Consider the following 25,862-nt stretch of genomic DNA (forward strand, 5'->3'; position numbering starts at 1 on the left):
CATTTTGTCCTGCTATGACCAGCTGGATGTTTTATTTTTTCCCCCTGGCTCCCTCAGAGGAGAAGCCCTTCCTGGCCTGTCCAGCAGCAAAGTGGCATCCCTCTTTGGCCATCCCTCTTTAGTCAGTGAACATAATAAAATAGAATGACCTTTTCTAGAAGGAGGCTATTCGCATATTGCAATCCCTTCTCCTGGAAAGTTTTGAGGATCAAAGGGGACTGATTGTTTGAGGACATCATCACATCCTTAGGCCTCCTAAAAATATCTATGGTAGTATAGATACATAAGCAACTAAACAATATTAAAACTTATCTAAAAATAGATATGTTCTAAGACAAACAAAAGTTCTCCTTTCATGCCCCACCAGCAAGGATTATTGTTTATGTGCATGTTATTTTGCAATTCAAAATCTCCACTGTCTAACCTAATTAATACTTCACAGGAAATCTGCCAAAAAGTCCATCTCCTTGCGTGAAGTCTAAACAGACAGAAGGTTCCTTGCCCTTGAGCTGGACTATGAAGCGTTTCTTGGAACCAGTGAGTTGGGTAAAATATTTAGAATGAGAAATCAGCAACACTATTGTCTTGTTTTGAAGGTGAATTGTAGTGAATTATTATATGGAGAAAGGATGGTGTTTCATTACAGGTGTATCTGATAGAGTTCATAAATAGGAACTAACTGATAATGCTAAAAGCAGAAGATACGACAGTGAAGACAGATAGATGCTGGTCAGAGTAGGCCTCAGGCAGCAATTCTGGTGGTGCAGCCCAGAGGCAGGCAAAATAACAAACTAGGTGGTTTAGAGCTCTACTTTTCTGGGTTGTTTCATCTGTAATATACATCAATTCTTCTGCACCTGGTGGATAGACTTCTTCATGTTTCGCAGCTAAGAGAATTGCTACTGTTCCTTCAAGCTGCAGTTTCTCTGAGGACAAACATGCAAGAAAAAAAACCTGTCCACATAGTTTACAGCAGGGTGCAGTGTCTCTGTTTCAAGTTTGTATTCTTCTTCAACTTTCTCCAGCCAGTCCACTAAGATGGCACACATTCCAGAAGTGACCTTGTGCTGTTTCCTCATGTAGTATGGCCTGTATTTTACTTCAGCCTCTCAAGTAGTCAGAGCATTTCTATTTAGCTCTTCTCTTGCTCGGCTCTTCCCCAGGCCCATTCCAGCTCAGTGTGATTCAGTAATCTCCAAGGAAGAAGCACATGTAACACTGAGTCCATGAGGCCTGAGAGAATTTGCTTATGAAAACCAAAGAAAGACAAATCACATAGCTTCTGTACCCAAAATAAGTTCACCTTTATATAAAAATGGCATCAAAGCCCAGTTTTCAGTGTGCCCAGTAGGGAGTCTCTCATTTGGTATCAGCATTGATAGAGGTTTTGGGGTTGAGCCTGCCACTTTTGGACTCTACCTTGCTGAGGTGTTCCAGCAAGTATCTCTGTAGATCTTAGAAAACTATTTCTTGATTTAAGGTGTTGGCGTGCTTGCTGATACCCAAACAGGGGGTGGGCTGGAGATGTCTCTGCCTTGGTCCTTTCAGTATTGGTTGCTACTCCCGGGCAGATGTCAGGTGGTGCAATACCGGCTAAACAGTAGACCTCCTGTGATAATTTCTCCAGTGGTGTAGGGTGCAGACACCCTGTGATAATGTGGCATGTCTCATTAAGAGCCATATCCATTGTTTTAGCATGGTGAGATGTGTTCCACACTGGGCATGCATACTCAGCAGCAGAATAGCATAGCGCAAGGGCAGATGTCTTCACTGTATCTGGTTGTGATCCCCAGGTTGTGCCAGTCAGCTTTCGTATGATATTGTTTCTAGCACCCACTTTTTGCTTGATATTCAGGCAGTGTTTCTTGTAGGTTCAACTTGGATGACATTCTATTGAAAGTTAATTCAAAAGAGAAGCTATTGATGGATGTAGGGAAAACACAGACACTGTAGTTTTATAGGTTCGTGACAGATTTCAAAAGAAGTTGTTTGACACTAACAACTTGAATAACTCATCTAGATCCACAAATATAGTAGTAGGAGGCTTAAATCTTTCAGAAGAAAGGGGAAAAAATACTGAACAAACTTGGTAAGATCAGAAACAGCATTATTGATGGAGTTAGCCAGGGTGATGGGCTTTCTAGTGTCCACAGTCCAATTAGTGACCTAGGGAAGGTTTCACACCAGGAGTTTCAAAGGCTGGTTGGCAATAGAGAAAAAGAAGAATTATTCAGTTACTCCTTATACAATTAAGAGAAGGCTTAAAATGATAGTTGTGGACAACAATTTGAATTCAGGATGTACAATAAGGATTCAAGAGACAATCATAGTTACAACAGATGCAAGCCTTTTAAGTTGGGGAGCGCATTGCAAAAACATGACGGGTTAGGGAGTACGGACAACATTGAAAAGCAGTAAGACTCCCATTGCTGAAATTCCATCTGATTGTGAAGGGGCAACATTTACATACCCAGTCAGACGATATGACAGAGGATATGTCACAAATCAAGGTGGGCTGAGATCATTACTTTTGATTACAGAGACTAATAAACTGTTTCACTAGTCAGAAAAGGATTTTCTTTCAGTTTCAGCAGAGTACATAACAAGACAGGTTGAATATGTTTGCTGATTATTTAAGCATGCATACAGTTCATCCAGAGGAAGGGGTGTTGAACAATGTATTTCATCAGCTGAACAAAACGTATGTCCCTTTCAGGTCAGCTTATTTGCCTTGTCCAAAAATTACAAGTTGTTAAGATACTATTCCTTTGATGGCTCAGTAGATGCAGACGGGCGCAATGCCTTGGCTCAGCCGTGGTCACCAGGGTGTCTATATGCATTCCCACCACTGCAAATAATTTGGAAATCATTATAAGAGATACAACATAAAAAGGCCCATGTGTTGTTAGTTGCTTTGTAATGGCACAGGAGACCATAGTTCCCTTTGCTGCTATAGCTATCAGTGACTCCACCAATCACTTTATCAAAAAAAAAACCCAAATATATTGGTGAAGGATCCTGTACATCCAAATTCAGTATGGCTAATTTTTTTTAAAAAAAAAGATGTGGCAGTAAGCAAAACTGTACAATTCGAGGAGAGAAGGTGTTATAGGCAATGACTGTAATGCTATAGAATTCTGTGGGTACCTTCCTCAATCAGGTTGGCATGAAATGGATTGATTTCAGCCTTCCTAGCATGACCATTCACAGTGAGCATCAACCTCTTGCCAGTCCAGACCAAAAACATTTTACAACCTGAGGAAGAGAAACAAATGGTGACTTACAACTATCGAAGCCAAAGTACCATTACACCTAAGGACAATCAAGTTTTTGGGTACACAAAGGAGACAACTTCACAATTATATCCTCTCTGTCTGAATTGTCATTTTTCCTCCTCCCCCTCCTTCCTATTCCTCCATCTTCAAATCTTTAGATTATTTCTACGTGTATTTTATTGTAAGTTTTCTTTAAAAAAATTCCAATAAAAATATTTAACAAAAAATATTAGAAGAAATTAAATAGCTAACAATTTGATGCCTTTCCATGACTCTCAAATTCTACTGTCTGAGGTGGTTGCTTTACTCCAAGCTAGCTCTGTTCTAACCTTTGTTTACATGATAAGGACTTGAATTATTTCATCCCATCCACTCAAGTCAGAGTGCACTTAAGTACTCTTAAAGTTAAACAAGTTTTACTGCCATATGAAACAGAAAACCACACAAGCACCTGTACTCTCCAGTAAAAAATGTCATAAAATAGATAGCTGCCAAACTGCTTTTTATTTCATGACACCCAAATTCTTTTGCATATCAAGAGAAAGTAATTCATTCACTTTCTACTTTGGTTTCTATGGACATAAATTATCATTATCATTTTTTTTCAGGGACAGAATCCCATTATCTGATTATAAACTCACTGTTGCTTGCTTTTAGCAGCATTCAGTAGTGGCTATAGAGTAATATTTTAAATGAATATATAAAATGGTGATGGTAAAGATTGTTAGAGGTTGTAAAAATTAAATGACACTTTTCTTGTCCAGTAGAGTCATTACAGCAACTTTCTATATTAACTTTCCTCCTATTCATTTCACCAGGGATCCACCAATTCTGAAGTGGAGCACTCTCAGTACGCTTTACAGGATGGTGCAAGTCATTTGCCACTTTCGGAAATAACTACAGCAGGCTCTAGTGATGAGGAGCCACTTCATCCTAAGGGTGGGAGCAGCTTTTTAGATGAGAGTATTCTTTCTTCTGGCATTCCAAGTAAGCAGTGTCTGGAAATTGAAAGTGATATGGAAACTTCTCCCTTACTGCTCTTTATATGGAACATGTTGTTTCTGGCCTTGATGCTGTACATTTTCTAGTTCATTTATTTCTTTGTGTGTTTACTTTACTAAATTATATGACTGTCCAGTAACAGATGGAACTTTTTAAATTAATAAAATATATAATAAAATATAGATTTAAAATATAACATTCAAACAGAAGGGAGCATAATATTCTTGTAGAGGAACATATAGAATACATACTAAAACAATAAAGTACTATTTAGTGAAGTCAGATTTGTTAAAAGATCTGGGTGAATACTGAAGTAGATACAGGCTACTGGAGAAACTGCTCCAAAACCAAGGTGCCAACACTAAGGCACTGACCATTTAATGAAGTTTCAAACTGGTATTAAAGAAAGTGGTTTCACTGGCTATATGATTACATAGGAAAACCTGGAACCAGTTTGAGGCCCAAATGGTGATTACATAAACCACAGAGCACTGATGAACATTAAGAGCTCTCTTGTACTTTTGTGGGAGTTTGTTGTCTGGCTACTGCAGTTTGAACCTAGTTTCGAACTGCATTACATGGTTATTGTAGATGGTGCCTAAGAAGGCTGTCTTCCTGATAGTGTCCCACCATTTATCATTTATAAAAGCTAGAGTCTTTGAGAAAATATCAAGAAATATAAGAATGAAGGGAATATTTGAAGTCCTTACATTATAAAATCACAATTATATATGTTCTTTCCTAGCTACCAAAGAGGCAAGCCTATGTGATTCACCAGCAAGTGGAAGCAATTCACCTGGTCCTTTCAACAAGCCAAAGGAGACTATTACTCGGCATGTTACTTTCAGTGACAGCCCCAAAGGTGCACGTATTGTCCAGAGACAAAGAAGGATTGCTTTCTATGATGGTGATGTGAGTGATGAGGATGACTTTACCAAACAAGATGGCATCCGGCTCCAAAAGGGATCGAGATCCAAAGGTCAGAAGAAAGCAGAGGGAAGCTGTGATGTTATCATTACAACTACACCAGCAGAAGATACTGATGAGAACCTGGAGAAAGACTTTGCAGCACATGGCCTCAATGACTCAGCTCACAGTAGCTTTAAGGATTTGACACAAGGTGCTATGGAGCATATAGTGGACTCCCCTTTCCTTCCAGTCAAATCATTTGACCATTCAAATGTACCAGAAGTTCATCCGAGTCACCTGAGCTTGAAGGATTTTCGAGAGACACAAGGGGAATCCAAGCGATCCCCTAAACTGGAGCACAAAGCAGTCACTCGAGTTAAAAGCTTGATGAGCATTGAATATCATGGTATTTCGAGGCAGAAAAATGAGGATCATGGTGCTTGCAGCAGACCCAGTGGAAGGGTGCTCCCCCAGATCCGGAAGAGTGAGCCACAGGAGAATCCTTTTGGGCAGAGTGACACTGAGACCGTCACCTTAATTCGTAATGAGAATGAATCATTTGGCCTGGATCTGGAAATCTGTGCTACTCCCTTACGTGTTGTAATAACAAACTTGCGACCAGGCGGAGTAGCCGAAGGGGTATGTACTTTGAATCTTTTCCTGATCTTTATTTTACTGATCAAATTTTTGAGATCATTGTTGCTTCTCTCCTATTCCATCTTCCCTGTGTGGGGAAGAGATTGATGAGTAGATGTATCATTCATCTCCCTAGCTCAGTATAGTTAGAATTTTAGAGAGAAGTCTTTCTCTGCTCTATCTGGATTGATTGAACTTGGAAACTATGGCATCTGCCAGGAAGGCCCTCCTTGCGGTCCTACCACTGCCACAAGCACGGTTGGTGGGGACGAGGGAGAGGGCCTTCTTGGTGGTGGCCCCTCAGCTTTGGAATGCCCTCACCAGGGAGATTAGGTAGGCCCCCACACTGTTCTTCCACAGGGATCTGAGTACTTGGATGTTTAAACAAGCCTTTGAGATCATTGTTGCTTCTCTCCTATTCCATCTTCCCTGTCTAGCCCCAATGGTCTTCAGTTAATGACACAGCACTGCACTTTAATCCCATGCCCTTGTTTCTTAGCTACAATTTGCATGATCCCATTCCCTTGTTTACAGTGTGGCCATGTGTTACGGCAGTTGTCACCATAGGTTATTGGACATTGTTCTGAGTTTTAAATTGTTGTTTTATATGCTGTTTGATTTCCCTTTTTGTACTTTGTGTTTACTTTATGCGTTGTTTTTGGCACTTTGTGCCATATGTATGTCACTCTGATTCCCTTCGGAGAGATGGAGGCAGAGTACAAAAATAAAGTTGTTGTTATGCAAAGCAAATGCTGAGTTGTACACATTTTTGTAATGCAGACATGGCCCAAGTTACATATCCCATGGGTGAATATCATATTATGTGTCCACAGCATTGCTATTGTAGCACAGCCTATTGATAGACAGTATATTTCATTTGACACTGCTTCTGACCAAAAAAACCCTGCAATTTTAACAGACATCTAGAGGAAAGCTAGTTCCAGGAGACGAGATTGTTGCAATCAACAGTTTCCCAATCCATGGGTTTTCCTATGAAGAAGTCTGTGTGTTTGTACGGTGCCTTTCCACATCTCTCACACTGGATATTCAGAAAGGTGATTCTGGTAAGAACTTTTCTTTTTCTTTTGAGTTATGATCATTGGATAGTTATAGCTGTGTGTTATATACAAACCCAAAGAGCCAAAGATGCTTTCATAAACAATCTTAAAAACAAACAATTTTTTAAAAAGCATAGACAAAGGTAGGAACTGCTATCTTTGTATCTAGAGAAAATTTTCAGTAAGAGGGGAGCAAAAGCAGAGGAAGTAATATTTATATGTAATATGTATTTAAAAGAATTCTGAAAGCAAAAGCAAAACCATTGCATATCAGGAAAATGTAAAAACAAACAGGAATAGATTTATCTGAATGGATTTCCAAAGCTGCTTTAAAGAAATTCCAGTTTCCCCTCACAGGTATCTTAAATGATTACCAGAATAACAGATGTTAAATCATCAACCGTAGACCCCTAGCATCATAAAACAATAGATTTGGAAGGGATTACAAGAGCTGTTCTCAGGATGGCACAGAGGAGCACTCCAACATAATTGGTTTCATCCCCACGTACCAATTTCACTAGGCAGGGCCACATTCTTTTTCGGTTTCAGCAGTTAGGTTTCTCCTCCGACAGTTTTTATTTCCTGCCCTTCCAAACCTGATATGGGTAACTCTTCTCAGATGTTTTTATGACAAGAAAGAGGGTAGCATAGGTGAAAAAAAGAGGAAGGAAAATATTAAAAGTAAAGACATAGTCCCTCTGATGGCTGATCAGCTGGTCGAGGGATTTGGAAACTTAAAGAATTCTGTCATCCAAATGACCTTTTTCTAATGTGTCTCTGACTTTGAACACAAGGAGGAATTAAGGAAAATATCCCCAAACTCCAACAAGAGTGAGATGGATGAAATCAATAAATAAGAAATGGAATTAGATGTGTGCATAGTTTATTCAAAAAAAGAGGCAGTGAGTAATGGTCTTAACCCAAAAAATGAGAATAATGGAAAATAATGTATGAGTTGATTTGTTGGTCAGTAGACAAAAAAAAATGAATATAAGAGTTCCACTAATGATTGAGAACTAGAAACAAGTAACAGCCAATGTGAGTCTGACAGATTGGTGGCTCACTGCAACCATTTATCAGCACATGTTTTCTGGCATTAGGCAGACAAAAAGCACAATATAAATTACCTTCAGTTAAAGACAGTGAGGTTGGCTTTACTTAGGTTTTTAAATGCTGTATAGGGACAGAATGTGCAAGTACAAACAGACAGCATGACTGTATAGGCATATGTTTCTAATCAAGGGGGATTAGACTCAGTTCCACTAATTTTGGAATCAAACAAATTATTCCTTTGGGCAGAGAAGAATCACAGGTATATATGGCAGTATATTTGAAAGGGGAACAGAATGCCTATGGGGTTATCTAAGCAGGCATATAACACATCCAAGGATTGGATTCTAAATGCCTATGTGTTCTAGCAATTAAGAGAGTCATTTCGGTATTTTCTAATACAGTTGTTTGCACCAGAAAAGAACTTTAAGAAGGTTATTTCCAGTAGATGGAGGAAAAAAATCAGATAGCTTCAACACTTTAGCAGTGATTTGGCCGAAATACCTATATGCATTCCCACTAGTACAGAACCTTCAAAGAATCCTTCTAAAAATTCAGCAAGAGAAGATTCCTCTAGTATTAATAGCTCCCTATGGGCCCAGACAATCTAGATTACCAATTCTGCTTCAGTTGTCAATGGAACTACCAATGAGGTTCCCCAAAAGGGCAGACTTGCCAACACAATGCTCAGAGTGCCATACAAATCCAACATGGTTAAATTTAGCTGCATGGATATTGTAAAGAAAGTCTTGGAACAGGGTGCACAACATAGGGCCCCCCGTGTCACTTTTGCCTGGGCCAGCAAAGTGTCCTGCTGAAGAGCTCAAGTTCTGGCTTGGTCTCTCCTCCATTTGTGATGCTGAGGAACCCTTACATGGGCAACCTGATGGGGAGAGGGAGGAGAAGTTTATCCTGTAATAAGACTGGCCCCTTACTTCTGCCAAGGTGTACTGGCCTGCCTTAGAGTCACAGGGCCAGTCAGTGGAAGTTGTAAAAACCATGATGGTTTCATGATGCATTTCATAATTGGCGTATAGGAAAAAGGATATTGAAGTGGTTATAAAATATATATTGTAATTCCTGTGGGATGGATTGCATAAGGGCTTGTGTCCAAACACTGTAAAACGTCAATTCTTTGTGTTATCAGTTGATTTTGAGTGGGAAAAGGCATCTATTTTAGCACATTCTCATATTAAGAGGCTTCTGAGGGATGCCAGAATTACGTCATTCCTGACTGTTCATAGATTTCCACTGTAGGAATTAAATTTGGTTTTTAACAGACTGACAGCTGCTCCCTTTGAACTTTTGAGATACATCTTTGAGGATATTATCATTTAGCTTTACTAGTAGTAATAACATTTGCCAGGTGCGTGCTTGAGTTAGCTGCATGGTTGGTTCATTCAAATTTGTGCAAATTTGAATAAGACAGATTGATGCTGACATTATATCCAACTTTTCTGCTAAAATGCATATCAAAAAGAAGGGTTAATGGTTTAATACACTCACTGAATTTCTGTCCCAAACCAAACATCCAACAAAAACAGTGGTTCTTGATGTGTGGGTCTCCAGGTGTTTTGGACTACAACTCCCAGAAATCCCAGGCAGTTTGCCAGCTGTTAGGATTTCCAGGAGTTGAGGGTCAAAATATCTGGGGACCCACAGGTTGCGAACCACTGAACTAAAAGATGGCCCATATTGGACTTAGACGTGCTGTGAAAATGCATTTGAAGAGGACTAGTCAACTGAGGCATATGAAGGTGTTGTTATTTGTGTCCTATAATCCAAAAATGTTGGGACTGAAGGCATCAAGGAATGCAATTGCATGGTAGATACAAATGTGCATTTCCATTTGCTGCGACTATGGGAACAGACCATAGCAAAATAATGTGCAGCTTCACTTGACTAGATCCGTGTCTACCACCGCATTATGTCTGGTAACATTTGTGATGCAGTTGGTTGGGCTTTCTCAGTGGTGGCCCCTCGACTCTGGAACTCACTCTCCAATGACATCAGGCATGCCTCAACTTTGGCAGTCTTTAGGAGGAGCTTGAAAAACTGGTTGTTCCAGTGTGCCTTCCCAGAATAATGAACCCTCAGCATTATGTCCTCTAAATGCACTTTACACTGATTTAGGATTGCTTGTATGCTTTCACCAAGGACCCATCTCTCCTACCTTGTTCATGCCTAGCATTATTTTTAAACTTTAATTGCATTTGGCCCAGCCATAGATTTTAAAATGTGTGTTGTATTACTGTTATTGTTATTGCTTATTTGTTTTATTTTAATTGTATATTGTTGTTGTTATTGCTTGTATTGATGTATTGTGGGCTCGGCCTCGTGTAAGCCGCACCGAGTCCCTTGGGGAGATGGTAGCGGGGTACAAATAAATTATTATTATTATTATTATTATTATTATTATTATTGGTTGGAGCCTAATACTTTTATCAGGCAGCACAAGATGGATAGAGTTAAGTTGGCACATGTTGCATTTGGCAGGTTGGTACTTGAATCAGTACTTTAGTTAGAAATCCCAAGGGTAAATCCCAATTGTGTATGGGCTTGAGTCAATTTCAATTGTGGTGGATCATTCTGTGCCATCTCAAGAATAAGGAGCTGAATTTGCCATGAATCTTCATGGTAAGAGGAATAATCCACATCCAACCTTGAGGGACAGTGGTCCAACCTTGAGGGACAGTGGATTGGTAATTATTGATCTAGAAAGGCTCTGGCTTTTAGAAGTGCTAGATAATTGAGCTGTTGGAGCAACGAGGAGACATAATGGCTGTAAAAAAAAAAAAGAACCTGGTCCTACCTGGTCAGGTTGGGACACAGGGATGAACCCAATTATGGTGGATTACTTCTACTGCCATCCCAAAATGAATCTTCATAGTAAATCCAATTTCTCAATACCTGCTTTTAAATGCATGCACCACCAAAGCATTCACAAAAGAAGTAGTGATGTGTATGTGTATAGTGTTGTCTTAACAGCATTATAGGCCCCCAGACAGAGCAGTGCACTGGGCCTTGCTTACACAAACCAGCCATAGGAATTAAAATGTAAAGTAATAATGGATAGAGTTATATTTATAACAAAGCCAGTGTTTTGACATTTTTAAAAGTTATATTTTCCCCCTTCTACTGAGTTAGTGGGAGATTTGAAAGTTGAAGCAGGTAATCAGATAATTAGGGTTAAATTCTGGTCTGTGCATTGGTTAACATGGGCTTACGATGCATTAAAACGGCACTGTATGTGTGAAAGAAACTAAAGCCAGAGACTACACAATGCCTCATAAGCACAGAATCCTTTAATGAAGTTTTTAAAATGCTTTAAAAAATACTATTTCCCAATGTTCTTTCCAACGTAGCAATTGGATCTCTAGTAATACAGATGTTGATGTTATGTAGCTAAAATATTTGATCCCTATCATTCATTATGTTTTGTGTTCCTTTGTGTGTCCCACTTTTCTCCTACATCTTACAAAAGTATAAAACCAATTCACACCACATACAGAGATTAAACATAATTGTAGCTGACATAGAGGCCTTCCCCATTTTCCTTTCTGCACTGAGGAAGGGGCCCATATTTAGGTCTGTTTGGAGAAAAAGCAAGAAATGTCTCCATTCCTGATTCTGACTTTACAGCCCAGCATTTTCAAACAAAGCTGGAGACTTATCATATTTCTTCAAAACCTCTTCTTCAGTCTAATATAACCCATGTCAGTACTTGAGGTGATTCTACTCAGTAGATAACGTTAGTTGTACTCGGCCTATTCCTTTTCACTGCAACGAAAGAGGCAATATTGTTGAGAGACCGATATTTACTTTCTGAGGAGACTCTTCCCTCAGAAATATAGACAGGCAAACTAACTGGTGAAGAAACCTAATCATTATTGGATCTCAAACCCCAAATAAGTTCATCAGATCTAGGGAAGTAATGCTACCCCTCTATTCCACTTTGGTTAGACCACACCTGGAATATTTTGTCCAATTCTGGGCATCACAATTGAAGAGAGATATTGACAAGCTGGAATGTGTCCGGGGGGGGGGGGGGGGATGACTACAATGATCAAGGGTCTGGAGAACAAGCCCTATGAGGAGCGCCATAAGGAGCTGGGCATGTTTAGCCTAAAGAAGAGAAGGCTGAGAGGAGACATGTTAGCCATGTATAAATATGTGAGAGGAAGCCACAGGGAGGAGGGAGCAAGCTTGTTTTTTGCTTCCCTGGAGAATAGGGCGTGGAACAATGGCTTCAAACTACAAGAAAGGAGATTCATCTGAACATGAGGAAGAACTTCCTGACTGTGAGAGCCGTTCATCAGTGGAACTCTCTGCCCCGAAGCGTGGTGGAGGCTCCTTCTTTGGAAGCTTTTAAACAGATGCTGGATGGCCATCTGTCAGGGGTGATTTGAATGCAATATTCCTGCTTCTTGGCAGGGGGTTGGACTGGCTGGCCATGAGGTCTCTTCCAACTCTTTGATTGTATGATTCATCAAGTCTTTCCCTCAGAAATGAAGAGGCCAAGGATTTTTTTCTTTCATGTTTCAGACTTTCCCGGTTTTTCCCTCTGAAACAGGAGGAATTTGCTCAAAAGTCACATTTTTAAATTGTGGATTATAAGATAATATCATACAAGAAATATCAGATTTATCCAGACCCTGAAGAGAGAGGCCTAGTGTTTTCAGGAGCCACAGCAGAAGACACCGAGAGCGCCTCCAAAATGGCTACAGTTCTAATATGAATCCAATGCTAGTCCCTGCCTAGTGAATAGTTTCAGAATTGTGAAGGAAACTTTGGCCCAATTTTCTTTAGCCCGTGAGATATTTTTGGTTATCCAGATTTTTTTTTCAGATCTTTGGCCTAGCAAGTGCCAGAAACATGCCCCTCAGCCATTTTCCAGCATTTCTTTGGGCCCATTGGCTGAGTTTCTACTTATTTTGAGGGTGTATTTATTCAATACCCAGGTTGCAGTTGGAGTTGTTTCCTCCTTTTCTTTGCAGATATCTGCAAAGCTTCATTTTCTGTTTCCTAAATATGACGGAAAATGTGACATCAAGCCCCTTCTTTTAGTTCCTTGCAATGCTTATGGAGCAGTTTAACTGAAGTGAATGTAGGATGGCAAATATCCTGTCAGTTTGATAGGGGAAAAATATTTTCTTTTTTGAAATTATTTATAAATTTGTCAAACAAAATGTATAAGCATACGTTCTTCCCTCTTTTAACAATACCTTAGGCAAAAGAGTATGTCATCTATCTATATCTATATAAATGCTTTGTGCATAATGAGTACCTTAAAAACAAAAGAATCAATGAATGAAATCACACCAAATTTTGCAACAAAACGTCTCACAACACAAGGAGTGACCATCACTCAAAACATTATGATTTGTCATTTGGGAGGTGTAGTTGCTGGGATTTATAGTTCACCTATAATTAAAGAGCATTCTGAACTCCACCAGTGATGGAATTGAACCAAACTTGGCACACAGGACTCCCGTAACCAACAGAAAACACTAGAAGGGTTTCATGGGCATTGACCTTGAGTTTTGGAGTTGTAGTTCACCTACATCTAGAGAGCATTGCGGACTCAAACATTGATGAATCTGGACCAAACTTGGCACGAATACTCAACATGCCCAAATATAAACACAGATGGAGTTTGCGGGAAAATAGACATTTGGGAGTTGTAGTTACTGGGATTTATCGTTCACCTACAATCAAGGAGCATTCTGAACCCCACCAACGATAGAATTGGGGCAAACTTCCCACACAGAATGCCCATGACCAACAGAAAATACTGTGTTTTCTGGTGGTCTTTGGTGACCCTTTGACACCCCCTCGCAACCCCCCCCCCCAGGAGTCCCAAACCCAAGGTTGAGAAATGCTGCCTTAAGGCCATCCAGTCCAACTCCTTTCACCCAGGCAAGAAAACATAAAGCCCTCCTGACAAAGAGCCACCCAGCCATAGATATCTGTATATATAATAAAGAAGAGTGTTTGTATCGGACAGAGGAATTGTGGAGGGCGGAAGGGCGGACGGTGTATGTGGCAGCGTTCTGATTGGCTGCCGCTGTGGTGCTATTTGCATATGGTCTCTGATTGGCCAGCTTCAATAGGAGCCCCTGGTGGAGAAGAGGGTTCATGGCAGAAACGGGGCATGACAGAAGGAAATTTGCATATGGTCTCTGATTGGCCAGCTTCAAATCCAACATTCCGAGATGAGAAAGAGAGGAAAGGAAAGGCCGGGGGCTGGGTCAGAACACTCCCAATACAGACCGAAATAGGCACACAGAGCCCCCATCACCCACTCTACATCCTACTGCAGTTTGGAGGACTATGAACCATGGATGATGGGACTTGCAGTACCACCACTCACATTCTGAGACCGCTGTTAACCTTATCCAATGACTGATCAGGACCAAACTTCGCACAGAGACCTCTCATGAGCCACTTTACGTCCTGGTGTGGTTTGGCTGGGGATGGACCGTGGATTATGGGACTTGCAGTACCATTGCTCATTCTTCAGACCACTGCAACCCTCATCCAATTACCAAAAAATACCAAACTTGGCACACTGAGTCTCCATGACGCACTCTACATCCAGGTGCAGTTTGAAGGAGGATGCACCATGGACGATGGGACTTGCAATACCTGCACTCTCTTCCTAAGACCATTATAACTGCCAACAATGATGGATCAGGACCACAATTTACACAGAGAGTCCACATAACTCAGTCTACATCCTGGTGCGGTTTGGAAGATTTTGACAATGGATGATGGGACTTGCAGTCACTTCACTCACTTCCTGAGACCACTGAGACCCACGCCAATGACTCATCAAGACTAAACTTGGCACATGGAGCTTCAATGAACCACTCTACATCCTGGAGCAGTTTGGAGGACGACAGACCATGGATGATGGGACTTCAAGTACCTCCACTACCCAAGACTGCTGCAAAACTCATCTAATGACCAATCAAGACCAAAGTTGGCACACAGAGCCTCCATGACCCACTCTACATCCTGCTGCAGTTTTGGAGAAGGGTGGACCATGGATGATGGAACTTCCAGTACCTTCACTCACATTCTGAGACCTCTGCAAACCTCATCCAATGATGGATCAACACCAAACTTGGCACATAGACCTCTCATGACGCACTTTACGTCCTGGTGTTATTTGGAAAACTTTGGAGATGGATGATGGGACTTGCAGTACCTTTGCTCACTTCCCGAGACCACTGAGACCCTCGCCAATGACTAATCAAGCCTAAACTTGCCACATGGAGCTCCAATGACCCACTCTACATCCTGGTGCAGTTTGGAGGAGGACAGACCATGGATGATGGGACTTCAAGTACCTCCACTCCCTTCCAAAGATTGCTGCAACCCTCTTCTAATGACCAATCAAGACCACACTTGGCACAAAGAGCCCCCATGATCCACTCTACATCCTGCTGCAATTTGAAAGGGGATGGACTTTGGATGATGGGACTTGCAATACCTTCACTCACTTACTGACACCACTGCCACCCTCATCTAATGACTGATAAAGACCAAACTTGGCACACAGAGCCCCCGTGACCCACTCTATATCCTGCTGCTGTTTGTAGGAGGATGGCCCATGGATGATGGGACTTCAAGTACCTTCACTCACTTCCTGAAAATAATGCTGCCATTATCCAAAGACCAATAAAGACAAAACTTGGCATACAGACCCGCCATTACCCACTTTCTCTAATAACCCGGGCAACGCCGGGTCCCCAAGCTAGTAGATAAATATATATGATTCACACACATGCACGCACACACACACACACACACACACACACACACACATGTTTATGACAGATATAGTACCATAGATTTGAAAAGGACCCCTAAAGAAGGACAATTATATGTCACATGTTCCAGAGTAGGCAAACCAGACACTCTCCACATCAACACTGACAAAGAAACAGCAAGAAATACTGTTACCCACAAGCATAAAGAAATTACATATATTAGAAACCAACACTTTCTCATTACTTTATTTTCCAGATCACCAGACTGGGCCACAGCAACGCGTGGCAGGGGACAGATAGTATTATATACAATCTAACAGTAAAAAAAATATCAAAAACATCTTTAAGCATATTTCTTATACTTATTTTTGAATTTCCATTACAACTTATACTACATATAACTCTATCACACACCTTTTATCCACTTACACGTTTTATTTCATTATTATTATTATTATTATTATTATTATTATTATTATTATATCATTTCCCCCCCCCCCCCTTCCCCTTCCCCTTAGTTTGTGCCCCCATCACTACCACAACTCATGTTGTTTCACAATTCCAAAATATCATTTTTTCTGTTGCTGGCTTATAGCCCTTTCCCTCATTAAAGACATACTCAATAGGAAGAGATATTTTCAAGTAGCTAAAATAGTTTTCTCCGTAGAGAACTGGTGTTAAAGTGGGGATTAGATGTGCATTTGTCCCTATATTCAAGTTACAGGTCTTGCTGTTTTTTGGGGTTTGGTTCTAGAATCCCTCGTGGATACCAACATCTGTGGATGTTCAAGTCCCATTATATAAAATGGTGTCGATGAAGCTTGATTGCATTTTTGTGGCTGATATTAAATATTTTTTAGAACGTAGTGTATGGAGGCAAGGTCAACATCATGCTTTTAGCTTCTTGCAGGGTGTTGAATTTCACAGTCACCATTTTGCTGTGTGTGTGTGTGGGGAAGCGGTAGATTTCATTGAAAAGCAGAGATTAAAATCAGACTTGACTTCCCAGGCTGAAACACAATGCCCTTACACTCAGATACCAGTTTTTCTGTTGGCTCTGTTGATGGGTCTACTGGTAGAATGGTTGACTATCTTGGGACCAAACTGTTGTGAGAGAGACAGCATTATGCATCTTTTTCAGCCCATAGATACCCACTTGGAGCATCTTAAAGGTCTTGGTTTATCCCTGTTGGAGCCATTGCAATTCCTATCTTGGATAGTTCTTTTTTTAGGTAGCAGTCAGGCCTCTAATTCAGAACATATGTTTCTTCCTGTAAGAAACTGAGATTGTAAGAATGAAAGAAAGCAATTTAAGTGACCCAAAGCTGTCTTGTAGGGGGCATTCTCCCGTCCTTTAGAAGATATATAATGCAGCCATGGGCAGATGTAAGATGAGGGTAACAGAAGGGATGCAGATATCTCTGTACCTTCAAGCAGCACACAGAAGCTCTTTGTCTTAATAATAATAATAATAATAATAATAATAATAATTTATCTAGCTTCATCTCACTCTCTGATTTGACAACTAAGATTTATTCTTAGTCTTTATGGTTTGTAGAAAAATAATCCCCCTCCCTCCAAGTTTTATACACCCTTCAGAATGAGTTGAACATGATCTGGATATGTCTGAGATTCTCAGAAAACTTCTAAACTAACACTTCAATTGTACTACTCTAGTTTGTAGAAATTTTTCCAAATCTGTTATTTTATCTGGAATTAAGGAGTGCGTTCTGCTTAGCTTTTGCTTCTCGAGGTATTTTTTAAATACCTATTAGCTTACCTCTTGTAAAGCTTTCCTTCAAATGATCCAGATTTGTAAGGGTTTTGCTGTACACTTGTTACATTCACACAAAATTAAAAGTAGACATGCAAACGTCAGATGCATTAATAGGATATGGTTTCAGAGTCTAGTTCCAATTCTTTGTCAGCCACAATGCACACTTAAGATTATTTGAGTGCTTGGTTAAGTCCCATATTGTGTGATTCCTTTTCACACTAACTTAGAATGGAATATCCCACTAAATATTCAGTGTTCAATTCCCAGTAATTATGTGTAAAAATAAAAAGAGTTAGTGACCTGAACGTTATTACAAAATGGCAGTATAGCGATTACTAGATCAAATATCGTATGTATGATAACTGCAGTTAATAATAACTTGTTTATTTGCTTTCTTTCTTTTTTAGCCATGAACAGACTTTCAAATACTGCTGAGTCTTCAGAAACAGATGGATCAGTTCAGAATGATCCAAGTAATGCTCTCATATTTGAAGAAGAAAATAGCTTTACAAACCAGGATGAACCTTTGTGCAGAGATAACCCTAACAATGTAACAGAAAGGACAGTACTGCCATCTGATGCCAAGATGAAGGAGATGCTAGCATATTCTTTGGAAACCAGCTGTGTTCAAGATAGCAGCTGTGAGCAGGGCAGCTCAAGAGATATTGATGGATTCCTTGAGATGAATTCCTCAAAAGAAAAAGAAGCTACATGTCTGTTAACCAGTGACAAGTGTGCCATGGAAGATATTTCTATTATGGCAGAAAATGCTGGTTCTAATTCTGTATCAGATATAGTTAAGAAAGACCTTCCAGGAAGAACTCTGAATTATGCATCAAACACACAAGAAATCTTGGGCTTTTCTGCCTTGGATTCCATTGATGCAAGCAAGATTTTCACTGTGAATCAAACCCGTTTGAGTAACTATTCCAGGAATTTTAGTAGCTTAAAAGATGACACTATGATTGGTGTTGAAGACAAAAACAATACAGTTCCAAAATCTATGTATGCTGCTGCAGATGACTCCAGCTCAGACACAGAATCAGTAGTTGAAACTGCTGGACTTTCAGGCAATTCATCACTCTTGCTGTCTGCTTGTGACAATTCCTCAAAGACATACAAGACACTAGAGTCAGATGAAGAACAAATTGAAATTTGCTGCTCAAATCATGAACAGCAACATTTTCCCCAGAAAGAAGTGGTCACACCTCCTTCAGAAACATCCAGCCCACCAGAATGTCATTCTTCAGACATTGTTTTGCGAGAAGAAAGCAATGTAGAAATTGGTTCACTAGCAGTTTCTGATGTTAAACTCTCATTAGAAGAACAACCCTTTCATTCTCCTTCTCAAGTTTCTCCACCAAAGGCAGATCTCTTAGAACATAATAATGGAGAGTGCTCTTTCAACAAGAACAGTTCCTTGAGGAGTGGAGAAAGGGTAAGCTTAGAAAGCAGGGAGCAACTTACAGAGATGCCTGAGACTTCCAAACTTGATGCTGAAGAAATGCCTTTTCACTCTACAAAAAACATGAATGGTTGGGAGAACAGAAATGAGCATGATAAAAAAGAACAATTACCTACAGAAAATGATTTAGGAATAAACTGTGACGGTCATGTGGTTGCTTATTCTTCTGCTGCAACAAAAAAAGGAATCACTGACTCAGTTCACACGACCAAGCAAGATAGCCACTCTGTGGACTTTACATCACAAAGAATAGTAAATAACTCTAGATCTCCCCTCATGACAAAATCGAAAGATTTTAGTAAGACCATCACTGCTAATGACCTACCAGGAAAGAATGAAAAAAACACTACTCCTGTTTCAAAAAGTTCAAATTCAAAAATTCAGACTTCTGGCCAGTGTAAAGGTAATACCATCCCACATAGCCCATCAGCTTTCAAAAAATTGCATCAAGAAACTAGAGGGATTCCCCAAAAGAGTATTGCAGAAACACTTTCAAATAATCAACGGAACAGGCCAGGGCCAAAGTTAAAGGGACTTACTATTAAAAGTAAGTCAAAGACTCATTCTGATTCTCTTAGTACTGCTCCTGCAAAAGGTGGTGGAACTGATCAGAAAAAGACATCCACTCCAGTACAGTCTTCGCCTAGGCTTCTTCCAAAGAAAGTCACATCCCTTCATAACTTAGCCACACATTTGGAACCAATTAGCAGGAGCCTTTCTATGGGGTGTAAGATTCTTCAACAAGAGGAGGAAAGTAAATTAGTTTTAGCACTGCCTCAGGAATCCTCTTCAGATATGTTGAATGGTGATGGAAACACTGTGAAAAGCAACAAAGATAAATCCATTAACAACTTAGTGCTTGGTGATGCTGAAATGGCTGAGTATCCCACAGAGCAAAAAGAAAAGCAGGTGCCAATTCAATTAGCTATGAATAGCAAAGAGAGAAATAAGACTGATGCTGCCAATTACCAAAGCCTGGAAGGTTCTTCCCATATAAGAGCACATCCCCAAATGGCAACCAAGGGTCATTGCCTCAGTGGTAAGACTGAGAATCAAGGAATGGGTACGAGTTGCTTGAATTATGATGGATGTGAAAATAATCCCTCAAGCTCTGAGAATATTGGGCCTTTTAAAAAGGAGCCACCTAGTGTTCTTTCCACTGCTCAAAAGGAACAATCAGGTCAGGAAATTCAGCGCACATTCATTGAGGTGAGACTATCTTCTTCTTCTTCCTCCTCCTCATTAACTCCAGAGGGGTCTCTGGAGAAAGGAGAAAGTAGCAAGAAAGTGATCAACCAGTTGGAAAGTGAAGTACAAAACTGTAGCCAGAATACTTTTGAGGCAGCCCATTTTCACAATGCATTAAAACCTGTGACTCGGACCTATTCTATGCCTACCCATTTATCAAACCATTTGCGAGAGGAGAGCAATGCTATAGATGCACCAATGCATCATGTCCAGAATATCCTGAATAGTGTTTCTTGTGAACAGCATCCTAATTCAGAGCTGGGCATGCTAAAAATTGTTCATCTGAATCTGATGAATGACCAGAACATTCAAGATGAAAAGAAGGCATCAAATAGCATTCCCAAATCAAACAGTCAAGAATTATCGTTGACCAATGACAACAGTAGCCGCATTGTGGACAAATTAAAAACTTGCAGGAGGAATTATTACTATTATGAACTCAACTGGCCACATGATCCCCTCTCATCTTTTTCAGTAAAACAGAGAATTAAATCTTTTGAGAACCTAGCCAATTTTGATAGGCCAATGGTCAAAGCCATAGACATACATTCTACCTCTTTCAGCTCCAAGCTCCCTGTCGGTAGGCGACTGTCTGGTGGTGTTTCTGCAGTTTCAGCTGCCAGTGTAAATGATGCAGTCCAAACACTGCGACGAAGCTTGAGTTCCTACTGTGAAAGTGAAGCCCCAGGATCCCCACAAATGACAAAATCATCAACTACTGCAGCATTAATGCATCTGCAGCAGACATCCCCTGAGTGCAGCAAAGATGACATTCAGTTGGAGAAGAATGCCCGGCGTGACACTTTGGGAAGTCCAGAAAGTTTGCCTCTGTCCAGCACCAACATCCGAAGAAGCAGAGCCTCCGGTGGACACATCAGGCATGCACCCTTATCCCGCTCTAAACTCCGGGAGTTGAGGGCCTTAAGCATGCCAGATCTTGACAAGCTGTGTAGTGAGGACTTCACCACAGATTCCCAATCTTCCCACTTTAAAACAGAATTGGAAGTTCCACCTGCTGCAAGATCCCTTGGTCTTCCCATAGAAAGTGTTCCTAGTTTGAAAGACTACTCTGAGCTTTCAGGTCTTGTAATGGCAAGCAGGCACCATTCAAAAGAAAGCAGTCCCAGGAACAGTGGTTCAGGCACTCCTGGGTCAGCGTCTGATGAGGATGTACGGCAACATGATGTCAGCCGGAATAAGATGTGCTCAGGGAAAAGCTGGTCAATCAGGCAAGTTTTACCATTTTCCTTGTATATTGATTTGGTGTCAGGAGTGAACAGTGCCCTATGGCCTCAAAAGCTGCAGCACAGAACATTCTTCTAGGGAGGGAAGCCAAAAGATTTATATTCTAAACAGTGCTGTCTGATGCAAAATAGTAATCTTCTATCCCCAGTTTAGCTTAACTCTGCTGAAAGAAAAGGTGGCAATTCATAAACCCAACTAGATCCCCCCTCCATCAGCACTAGATGGAACAAGTAATTGTTCAGATTTATTCACCCAAACCAACCCCAAGCCTTTCTTAGCCATGATAGAGGAATGGGTGCCACAAAAAGGCAGATGGTGGCCTCTATTTCTTCAGTATTCCTAAGATATTTTGTTTTGTTCTTTTTGTTCTTACAGTCATGTCGTAATAGGAAGAATGGGAAGAGTAACTTCTAAGCTTGTTAATTAAAAAATACTCAAGGAATTTCCTCGTTTTTGAGACATTTACCTGTGGGACTCATTACATGTTTAATATTTTAATGATTGTTTCATATCACTCCCTTACCACAGGTTGAATTTCAGTAGATAATGTGTTGCTAAACTAGATTTTCAGGACTATGCAATTGTCTTAGAAATCCTATGCCAGGAGAAAGTTGTGATGTAATTTAAGTAAATAAAACTAAACAAATAGGTAAATCGTAGCCATTTTCCATTAGAAATGTTTGGATTTTCAAAAGCAAACAAACCTTAACAAGCATTAAGCTGATCTCCAACACTATTTTTCCTTATTTTTCAGCTTAGATCAACTCTTGGTCTCCACTCTGGATCAGCAGAAATTGCAGTCAGTGTTGTCTTTGGTGACAACAAAATGTGATGTTCCTTCTTTACTTCAGGAGGCCAAAACACAAGCCAAGGTAAGCCTGGATAAGATCAGGATAGAAAATAGCACTACCCAATATTTTTGTACTTCCTGTGGGAAAATATTGCAATATTTAAATGCAGAATGCTATCTTTGATAGTAAAGATAGAGACATCACACTGGCAACAAAGATCCACCTAGTCAAAGCCATGGTATTCCCTGTAGTAACCTACGGATGTGAGAGCTGGACCTTAGGGAAGGCTGAGCGAAGGAAGATAGATGCTTTTGAACTGTGGTGTTGGAGGAAAGTTCTGAGAGTGCCTTGGACTGCGAGAAGATCCAACTAGTCCATCCTCCAGGAAATAAAGCCCAACTGCTCATTGGAGGGAAGGATACTAGAGACAAAGTTGAAGTATTTGGCCACATCATGAGGAGACAGCGAAGCCTAGAGAAGACAATTATGCTGGAGAAAGTGGAAGGTAAAAGGAAGAGGGGCTGACCAAGGGCAAGATGGATGGATGGCATCCTTGAAGTAACTGGACTGACCTTGAAGGAGCTGGGGGTGGTGACGGCCGACAGGGAGCTCTGGCGTGGGCTGGGTCCATGAGGTCATGAAGAGTCGGAGACGACTGAATGAATGAACAACAACATCTTTGATTTGTTTTTTTTTATTGTTACATAGGAAAGAAAATATGGCAACTTAATTTTGTTTAATGTAAGTAAATTAGGGGTTTCAAAATTATATCTCTGGTATTCCAATAGTTAACTGGAAGTAGTCATGGCACAACAGAAGGACATTAGGATGGACCCGGAATCTGACTTCTGCTAAAACAAGGAATGATATCTTGTGACTCTCTTAATATTCCAAGGCTCCTAACCACCATCAGTTCTAGTAAGCATTGCAAGTGATCAGGACAAATGTAGTAGAAATCCAATGATCTCAGGAGAGCATGTATCAGAAGAAAATCCCTTCTTTTAAAAGATTCCTTTGACCAATGTATGAGGGTCTTCCATTTAACTTTATATGCATCATAGCTCATGCTTATTCAGCAAAGCCCCCTTTAAATTGAATTTTTACTGAACTAAGAGAGCAGCAGAAAGGAGGAGGAGCAGTAAAGTGAAAGAGTAACTCAGAAAAGGTACTGTTTGGACTATTATTCCTAGAACTTCCTATGGCAGTGTTCTGGGAATTGGTGGTCCAAAAAGTAACACATCCAGACTCTAGGAGGGAGGTGGTGAGGAAATCCAGGGGCACAGCAATACAAGTGGATCCAGTCTATTGTCACTTCTATGGTTTCATACCAATTTTGATTTTCTGCTGCTTGGAGGCTATTATTGTAACACAAAGCACTGGGGTTTGTACTCAAATGTTGTTTTCTCTGCAGTGCAAAGTGTGGAAACAGCATTCACAGTCGCCCATGTCTTCTGCTTCTCATTAAAAAATTGCTCCTGATTGCTGACACACACAAATTGTGTTTATGTGTCTAGTTTTTCTGGAACATGATACTGATATGCATGATCAACAGAAGTTTCTTCATTAAAACTTTAGATTGATATTTCAGCACTGAAAGTGGAGATTCTTTTTCTAAAGCGTTTCAAGCATATATTTTTGCAGTTCCTTAAACCCAGGCTGATAATATGGAGAAACTGTAGTATTTCAGGACATTCATTTTACTTCCTTTCTCAAAACTTAAGGTTTTCTCACAAGCCATCTGATATCCCTATTCCACTTCTGAAAACTGCTGCAATTCATCAATGTAATTCCAAATAAAAGGACTACAGGGAACTCTTACGGCAAAGTGTCCTGAATGGTCTTGCAAAGCTAATTTTTAACTGAAAAAGATGTTTATTTGAAATATTTATATCAATCTTTGCCCAAAATCAGATATTAAAATTGGAAAATCAGCGTTTGTTGAAATTGCAATAAATAAATAAATAAATAAATAAATAAAATCTATATCTATTTTTCCAAATTGAATAAATCCAGAAATGCAAATTTGGAAAGCACAAGTATAGTCTCTGAATCCTCAAGCATTTGGCAGAATACATGTCACACAGGAAAGTAACTGATATCAAGAAGGTTCCAAGTTCACTAACCAAGATTGGAGTGTGGGAATTTTATTTTGCGAACCGTTGAGGTTTGGCTTGAGGGCGGCAGCCACTGGCTACCTCTAGAAAGAAACTGCATCTAGCCTTCCCTTCTACATCTCCAGTCACAGACCTCAATCTGAAATAGATTCCACTTTCCCATCTTAATATAAATTAATGTAAACCAGGAGCTTCTCACTTTTTCCTTTCAAATTTGAATTTGAATTTGATATGCCGTAGACATGAAAGTATGGTAGTGATTTTCCAGGTACATTCCATCTTGACCTACAAACAGAGGCTGGAAATGTTACTAGTCTAGACCAAGACTCAGAAATCTTTATGTGACCCTGAGTATATAGGAATATAACTGCATAAAATAGGTATAAAATCAAACATTTGCAGATAATAAATCAGCATTTGCAAGGCTTGCTAAATGGGTTGAATTTTCTTTTTGTGGAGTGCAGATGAAGCATTTTCTGCAGAGTTCACTGCATGTTGTTGCTAACAGATTTGTGTAAATGGGTAGCCTTCAGAACCCCTTTGCTGTTGCCATATTTTTCATGACCTCAACATTGAGCTAAGAGACCCATTTGGATTCAAGACCCATAGTTTAAGAAACAATGATGTAGACTACTGCTTCCAGAATCCCCCTGACAACATGGCCTGTGGCTACATTTGAGGAATTTTGGGAGTTATAGTACAAACAAGTAACTTTACCAAGCTTTGCCTAAGTGAGACAGAACATTTGAAATAATGAGGGTCACTTGAAACCACACCTTTTGTATGCATGTTACTTTTTAACTATCTAAATATTTCTTCTTATTCCTGAACTTAACAATAAATTGTGATTTGCTCGACTGTTCCATTCTTATTTATAATCTTGTACCAACAACAAATCTGTGGCTAGTCCAAATTCTTGCTAATTCAAATGTCTTATATAAATGCCTTGGGTTTATTTGCAGGACATTCTTACTAATATCAGTATTGTGGGTTTGATCCCCCCCCCCCTTGATTGTCACACACTCTCAGCCTTGGAGGAAGGCAAAGGCAGACCTCCTCTAACAAATCTTGCCAAGGAAACCCCATATTAAGTTCTCCACATTATGATGCCAAGAATTGGAAATGACTTGATACAAAAACAATGCCAGACATCTGACTCTCATACGTTTTTCAAAAACAAATCAGTGGCTAGCTACACTTTACACAGATGATAATAGTGGAGCCCTGCTATCACCTGTGCTTTACGTAGGATCTTGAATAGGAAGGCCATAGGTGTAACCATATGATATAAGCTAGACCAGTGGTTCTCGACCTGTGGGTCCCCTGGTGTTTTGACCTACAGAAATCCCAGACAGTTTACCAGCTGTTAGGATATCTGGGAGTTGAAGGCCAAAACATCTGGGGACCTACAGGTTGAGAACTAGCTAGACATAAAGAGAGATGTCCCTTAGCAAGATCTCAAGTTACCCCAAAATCAGGTGTGGTAAACTTTAAAAAGACAGTCATGGGAACGT

At 40.1% G+C, this 25,862-nt stretch overlaps 1 protein-coding gene across 4 annotated transcripts in view; it reads left to right on the plus strand.

Annotated features, from left to right (window-relative positions):
* Positions 1-25,862, plus strand: part of PDZD2 (PDZ domain containing 2) — a 342,438-nt gene that overhangs the window by 307,366 nt on the left and 9,210 nt on the right. For 3 of the 4 annotated variants that reach the window (XM_060761354.2, XM_060761357.2, XM_060761358.2), the window contains 6 exons: positions 443-546; positions 4,094-4,262; positions 5,023-5,825; positions 6,742-6,886; positions 17,893-21,427; positions 22,198-22,315. In XM_060761354.2, coding sequence (XP_060617337.2) covers positions 443-546; positions 4,094-4,262; positions 5,023-5,825; positions 6,742-6,886; positions 17,893-21,427; positions 22,198-22,315 — 4,874 coding nt within the window. The remainder of the gene's footprint in view (positions 1-442; positions 547-4,093; positions 4,263-5,022; positions 5,826-6,741; positions 6,887-17,892; positions 21,428-22,197; positions 22,316-25,862) is intronic. The other variant, XM_060761356.2, reaches the window with a different exon arrangement.

Source organism: Anolis sagrei, chromosome 2, assembly GCF_037176765.1.
Source record: "Anolis sagrei isolate rAnoSag1 chromosome 2, rAnoSag1.mat, whole genome shotgun sequence".
Taxonomy (NCBI): Eukaryota; Metazoa; Chordata; class Lepidosauria; order Squamata; family Dactyloidae; genus Anolis; species Anolis sagrei.